General features: G+C 43.4%; 1 protein-coding gene across 1 annotated transcript; it reads left to right on the top strand.

Moving 5' to 3' along the window:
• Positions 1 to 441: 441 nt before the first annotated feature.
• On the top strand, positions 442 to 7,784 carry LOC102220139 (zinc finger protein 501-like). Its single transcript, XM_023338998.1, has 2 exons — positions 442 to 678; positions 4,470 to 7,784. Exons 1-2 carry the CDS (start codon positions 507 to 509, stop codon positions 5,882 to 5,884), a joined length of 1,587 nt encoding a protein of 528 aa, XP_023194766.1. The 5' UTR covers positions 442 to 506; the 3' UTR covers positions 5,885 to 7,784.

Raw genomic sequence — 7,784 nt, 5'->3', positions numbered from 1 at the left:
AAAAGATTTGAAAATGCTTCTGTTAGCTTGTAAATCAATAAACGGCTTATAGCACCAAAATACCTTAAAGAATTGCTGTTATAACTTCCAGACTACGCGGGTCTTCTGGTTCTGGTATGCTCTGCAGAACCAGAACGAAACAAGGAGTAGCAATATTCAGCCAACCTGAAGAAGACGTTATTTTTGTTTTAATTATTAAAATAGGTCCAGTAAAGTGTACATTTCTGTTCATGCTACAATAACAAAGAATAAAAAGCCCAAAATGAATATAAACTTAGCGGGACAAACTATAAATACAGCAAAGTGAGCTATAAACTAAAAATATGGAGGAAGACGAAGACGAATCTAGGCTCACCGTCAGATCTCTGAGTTTGTCTCCAGCATTGGGCGCTGGGGGGCGCTGTTTCTAACCGGAGCAGGAAGTAGCCCTGTCACTAACTTCCGGTTAGCATGGTTAGCCGTTTCCCAGAGAGTGTCCAGGTGTGTTGTGAGTCTGCGCAGCAACAATGTGTTCCGTTGAGCCTCTGAGAGAGTTTATCAGAGAGAGACTAACTGCTGCTGCTGAAGAAATCTTCACCCAGCTGGAAAAAACCATCGTCCAGTACGAGGAGGAGATCGACCGGCAGCGGAGACTGCTGGACCTCAGCTGGAGACCCCGGACCGAGCCGAACCCCGCAGGTAGGTCCGGCTGGGGGAGCGGGCTGCTACTCGGCTCAAGTTAGACCCGGGCTGAAAGGTTCGAGGGACGAAGATTTCTGATTTTACTCTGAAGGTCAGAAAGTTTCACCAGAACCACGAGATGTTCGGTCCAAACACAGAAAACAGATCAAAATAACTGACTCATCATTTCACATTTTGACTGATTTATTGATGTTCATCTGCATTTAAAGAGAAATATTAATACCAAAGTATATTAATACCAAGGTATATTAATACCAAGGTAATAATTCTAGTTGTAAACGACACGTTCAGTAAGAAACATCAGACCTGGTAGATTATTCTCGCTCACATTTCCGTGTTTTAAACATACAGTATATCTGCAACAAGTTAGTCGATGAACTATTAGGTCCGACTAAGATTTTTTTATTTTTACTTAACAGAATAAAGTCTAATAAATTTTCGACGTGTGTTTGACATCATTTACACTAGAAAGAGAATAAAGTTGTCCGAAAATAAAGTTGTTCAAAAAAGTCATAATACGAAAATAAAGTCATAATAATTTTAAAGTCGTAATAATATGAGAATAAAATAATATGAGCACAAACTCGGAATAATACAAGAACAATTGTAATAAGTGAATAAAGTTGTAAAATACGAAAATAGTTTGACAACGTCTTGATCATACAAGAGTAAAACAGCAATTTCCTGAGAACTTAAAAAAAAAAAAGAATTACAAATTAAAATGAGCAATGTTTAGTATCTTATACATTTATTCTTGGGTATATGTGTTAAAAGAAAAAGGAAATATTTTATTGTTTAACATGTTTCACGTCTCCAGCTGAGGGTCATTGATGCAGGAGATTCCAGAAGAGCCAGAAAGTTAAAATCAACCAAAGTTTATTGAAAATACAAGATATATCTTTTAGATCCACTCACACGTCACACATGCATACAGATACCTAAAGGCAACCCCAGGGAGATCTGAGACGGATCCAGGACTAGTTGAACATGTTGGCCTTAATGTGTTCTAATTTTACTACAAGCTAAAATATAGCTGTTTGGTTTACACCAAAACTCATAATTACCTTAAAAATGTTCATATTTTGTTATATTTGTTACCGACGGAGGTCGACATTTTTTCACCGATGGGTTGATGACATCATCAGGTCCGTTCTGAACCGGAGTCTACAGAGGAAACACAGCAAGGCTAACTTTATCTTAGCAGTTGTTCATCATATTGAGTTTGACTGCTGTCATTTTAGATAATGCCACACTGTGTCACTATCAGCTGTAATTAAAAATATTAAATAAAATAAAACTTGAGACGAATCTGCATAATTTCCCACATGAAAGAAAGGAGAGCGCAGTGCGAGAGCCGGAGAGGAACAACAACGAAGGACCTGATCTGGACCCTGCACATTTCTATACAGCACTTTGAGCCATTTATACCAGCAGAACCAACAAAACTCTAACAGGTGATCGTTACCTTAACTAGCTAAAAATAAATGCCGTGCTGCCGCTGAGACAGGCAGAGCTGGACGCTCTTTGAGATGCTAACAGGAGCTATACTGCCTGGGTACTGACATCACCGATCCGACCGGAACCATGGAGGTTCTGTGTCGCTGTTACCACCACACCGGACTCTACACAGCTGATGATGCCGAACCGGATGCAGCGCTAAAAACGCCGGGAGAAAAAGACAAGCAGCGCTAACGGAGCTATTACTGCTGGAAATGCTAACAGAACTATTACTGCTGGAAATGCTAACGGAGCTATTACTGCTGGAAATGCTAACAGAGCTATTACTGCTGGAAATGCTAACAGAGCTATTACTGCTGGAAATGCTAACAGAGCTATTACTGCTGGAAATGCTAACAGAGCTATTACTGCTGGAAATGCTAACAGAGCTATTACTGCTGGAAATGCTAACGGAGCTATTACTGCTGGAAATGCTAACAGAGCTATTACTGCTGGAAATGCTAACGGAGCTATTACTGCTGGAAATGCTAACAGAGCTATTACTGCTGGAAATGCTAACGGAGCTATTACTGCTGGAAATGCTAACAGAGCTATTACTGCTGGAAATGCTAACAGAGTTATTACTGCTGGAAATGCTAACAGAGTTATTACTGTTGGAAATGCTAACAGAGCTATTACTGCTGGAAATGCTAACGGAGCTATTACTGCTGGAAATGCTAACGGAGCTATTACTGCTGGAAATGCTAACGGAGCTATTACTACTGGAAATGCTAACAGAGCTATTACTGCTGGAAATGCTAACAGAGCTATTACTGCTGGAAATGCTAACAGAGCTATTGCTGCTGGAAATGCTAACGGAGCTATTACTACTGGAAATGCTAACAGAGCTATTACTGCTGGAAATGCTAACAGAGCTATTACTGCTGGAAATGCTAACAGAGCTATTGCTGCTGGAAATGCTAACAGAGCTATTGCTGCTGGAAATGCTAACAGAGCTATTACTGCTGGAAATGCTAACAGAGCTATTGCTGCTGGAAATGCTAACGGAGCTATTACTACTGGAAATGCTAACAGAGCTATTACTACTACAATTGCTAACAGAGCTATTACTACTGGAAATGCTAACAGAGCTATTACTACTAGAAATGCTAACAGAGCTATTACTGCTGGAAATGCTAACAGAGCTAGCTCACCGGTACTGAATGTGAAACCACCACCAGTAACAGCTGTTGCCGAACCGGACACAGAGCTATAGTTCTTACCGGACCACACAGTGACCAGGTGAGTCTCATTCATTGATTCATTATGAACCTGAAGGCAGCAGCAGCAGCTACAGCCAACTCTTCCTCTGTTTGCTCCTCCTCTTCATCACCTCTTGTTATTTCTAGTTCTGATCGGTTTCAATTCGCTCCGGTTCAAATTAAAAAGACTTAACAATGTTACTCATCACTGTTTGGCTGGAGGAGCCAGGCAGTTGGACCGTTACACGTCATTTACCCAGAATGCATTGCAGCGTGAACAACATGGCGACATTCCTGTGAAAATATTTTATTATAATTTATAAAAACTAAATTACCTACAGTATTATAAGTGTATTGTTTTACTTGTAACTTAAATATTTCCCAAATAAATTTGATAGTTACAAATAATCAGGATCCCTTGAAGTCCTTTGTGTGTCTCCTCTTACATAACAAGTCTCCCCCGTTTGTCTTGCTCTGCTCTCCGCCTCACCCAGCCTCGCTCTGAGACCAGGCTCATCCAACCCTATTGTCCAAGGACTGCGGTAATAAAAAATAGTTATTGAGGGCTATAGAGCAAAGATGTTGCTTTGATTTGTACCCACAGATCCTGTCCTGGGATGAAGTTATAAAGCTAACTACCATTTGGTCCGTCTCCCCTTTCATCCCCTTTTACTTCCTGTCCTGTAGTTTGCTTTGTTGTCCCCCTTTTCATGGCCTCTTAAATCTGCAAATGCATCTTAGAGCCGATCATGGCCAAATGCAAGCAGAGGGCGACAGAACGCAGAACAGAGCAAGGCCCACTTGTGTTTTCCATGTAAGTAACAAAGTAAATGTGTGATTATGCATCAGTATAACATTCAACAAAGATCATTTAATAATATATTCTCTACACACCTGAGCATCAAATCATTGAGTGTATTTAGATGAAAGAAATACAAACTTGCCCTCACATCAGATATAATGTGTTTATTAATATTAATTCATGACTTTTAGGGAAATAAAAGCTGCTCTAGAAGTAAATGCAACTAATCTGATTAACGGATCAAACCGGTTCTGATGAGATCCAGATGTTTTTCTTCTCTCCTTCAGGCCTCCAGCAGCATTGTCTCTGCAGTCAGAAGGACATTTCCATCCAGAACCAGGAGAGGATCTCTGGACCAGAACCTCTGAATGAGGAACCAGAACCTCTGCAGATCAAGGAGGAGCCAGATGATGAGTGCAGCAGCCCGGATGAGGTGCAGGTCGTCCTGAAGGAGGAGGCCGATGCCAGTGAGGAACCGGACCTCATTGATTTGAATCCAACCAGAGCCCAGAACCTCCCTGGAGTCATTCTGGAGGCTGAAGAACTGGAAGGAGCCAACAGGAACAAAGAGCGGCATCCAGGTAGGGAGGCTAGAACTCCCAAAACGAATCAGAACCAGTACTTCTGTAAAACCTGCTCTAAAGGTTTCAGCCAGAAGCGCTATCTGACCAAACACATGAGGGTCCACGCCGCAGAGACGCCCCTCACCTGCCCCACCTGCAGCAAGAGCCTGAAGAACCAGCTGAGCCTGACAGTCCACCTGAGGAGCCACTCAGGTGAGAAACCGTTTCCCTGTGCTGCCTGCGGGAGGCGCTTCGCCCACCAGCTCAGCCTGAGTCTCCACCAGAGGGTCCACTCAGGTGAGAGGCCACACGGGTGCCAGGTGTGTGGAAGGAGCTTCCTGAGCAGCAGCAACCTGACGTGTCACCTGAGGACGCACACAGGGGAGAAACCCTTCCAGTGTCTCACCTGTGGGAAGTGCTTCAGCCAGAGGGACAACCTCAAGAGACATGCGAAGATCCACCGTGGAGAGAAGCCGTTCTGCTGTCCCACCTGTGAGAAGAGCTTCTACCAGAAAGGTCAGCTGACGGCCCACCTGAGGACTCACAGCAGCAACCGGCCGTTCCGCTGCGCCGTCTGTGAGAGGGGCTTCTGCGACAGCCACGATCTGTCCACTCACATGAGGACCCATACGGGTGAGAAGCCCTTTGAATGTCTGACCTGTGGAAAGCGATTCAGTCAGAGAGGGAATCTAACCATTCACCTGAGGACACACACAGGTGAGAAGCCCTTTGAATGTCTGACCTGTGGAAAGAGTTTCTGCCAGAGGGGCAACCTGACGGCCCACCTGAGCACCCACAGCAGCGCCAGACCCCACGCTTGTGATGTCTGTGGCAAGGGCTTCAGCGAACACTGCGACCTGTCCACTCACATGAGGACCCACACAGGTGAGAAACCCTTCCAGTGCCTCACCTGTGAAAAGAGCTTCAACAATAAGTTCAACCTGATTGCCCACATGAGGACGCACACTGGAGAGAGACCCTTTCAGTGTGGGACCTGCGGGAAGAGCTTCTGTCAGAGAGGGAATCTGAACGTTCACATGAGGACACACACAGGCGAGAAGCCGTTCCTATGTCTCTCCTGTGGAAAGCGCTTCCAGAGGAAAGGTAACTTAATGGCTCACATGACCACACACAGCTAGCTGAGGACTTTAGTATCTCCTTGAACACTCTGCTCCGCCTGGAGGCGTCTTCTTCAGCAACACCTGGAGGTGAAATGACTGACTGGACTGATCTATAGGTGGGTCTCCAGGACCTCAGCATGTTCCCATGTCTCTGTGGTTCAGAGATGGACTAATTGTCAGGTTCGGGGGTCTGAAAAGTTTTTTCTTGTAGCTCTATAATCCATAAATAACAAGATATACTGATATATGAAGAATTGATTTCTCCTGTTTCAGCATCTTTAGTATAAAAAGTTTTTTTTGTATAACTGTATTTGGAGTCATTTCAAGGTTGCTTTATCCAGCTTGTTAGCTTCCCGTTAGCATCAGCTAACTGATAGCATCCTGTTAGCTTCAGCTTGTTGGTTTTTTGTTAACTTAAACTAACTGTTAGCTTCCTGTCTGAATTAATTAAAGTAGTCTTCTTAACAGAGACAAACAGTTATAATATAAACTTTTAGAGGGTTTTCTTTAGTTCATACGTCGTTGGAATCTGTTTCCTGCTTCCAGTCAATTCATCTCCTTGTCCCAAATTTCCTGACTCGAGTCCCAAATAACAAACTGGAATTACTTTTGAAGCGATGATCAGTTCGGTAAAACTGAAAGTGTTAAACTAACTTTCCTGAAGTTCCTCTGGTAACGTCCTACTGGGTTATATCATGGAGGACCAACGTGTTACGGTTGGTGTTATCCAGCTGAGCTGAATGATTCTTCGGGATAAGCAAAATATTCTTAGCTGAACTTATGATAACCAGTCAGCTGTGTGTGTGTGTGTGTTGATCATTTGCATCTGATGATTAAAGTTAGAATTCAAAATCAATAAATCATCAGGTCTAACCACATTAGGTCTCATCATTCTTATGAACATGGATGTGAATTGTTCACCTGCTTCTTTATCCATGTCTTCATTAGTTCTGCAGTGTCAGCAGCAGCAGCAGCCTGGAGCCTCTTTCACTTGGATGTTTGACAAAGTTGAACATCCTCTGGTAAAATGCTTCAGACGGCCTGTGGAGGGCGCTACAAGGCTGCTGCATCGCTGACTGTTCCCGACCGTCTTTAGTGACGAAGGGATGATATCCAGAGTTCAACCCTGACTGGATATTTCTCTCTCCTCTCACAATAAAACTTAATCTTAGTATCGACATATTGATTCATTGATTGATTGGTTTCAACTTCTGTTGACGTAAGCTGATTAGTTTTCCTCCCATGCACTAACAACACATCAGGAACGGATGTATAGAAGACCTGAAACTGACACCAATATTTAATTTGAGGGATTTTATCATCAATCCCACCAAAATTTCTGCAGCAGTCTAATGGTGACCTCTGACCTGTCTCCACCTGGATCTTCTGGGGTCATTTTCCAGATGTTTCCACCTGGTTCTACAGAGAACTAGTGCTAAATGTCCCAGAGGAGGCCCATCTGTCTGGTTTCCACTGGTCTAACTGGACCCTTGGTACCGCTCGAGGCCGGCCCGACCCGCCTCTCAACCACAGAGGTTCAAGGTCATCTGACAACTTCTGTAACTGGAATATAGACTTCCTGCTGAGTGTTTGACACTCCAGTCCAGTAGGTGGTGGTAAAAACAACCAGAGGAAGGTTTTCCAAGTTGCAGCAACCTCATGTCAGATTCTGCCCCGTGTCGGGAGCGCGGACTGCAACCAGATCCAATTATTTTCACAAAGCTTGTGATTGATTCTTCGGTACAACGACTCAGATAGTCCTGTCAAGGTTGCAAGTTTCATTTCCACCAACAGCTGCTGTTAAAAACAACAATAAAACTGTAAAGTAGATAAATAAATAAAACTGGTCTTGTGTTGGGCTCTTCTTACAGTTTTGATTTGTTGCAGTTTTTTATTGCCAAGAGAATCCGTCTTTTTC

Source organism: Xiphophorus maculatus, chromosome 9 (genome assembly GCF_002775205.1).
Source record: "Xiphophorus maculatus strain JP 163 A chromosome 9, X_maculatus-5.0-male, whole genome shotgun sequence".
NCBI lineage: Eukaryota > Metazoa > Chordata > Actinopteri > Cyprinodontiformes > Poeciliidae > Xiphophorus > Xiphophorus maculatus.
This window is presented reverse-complemented; position numbering and strand designations above follow the sequence as displayed.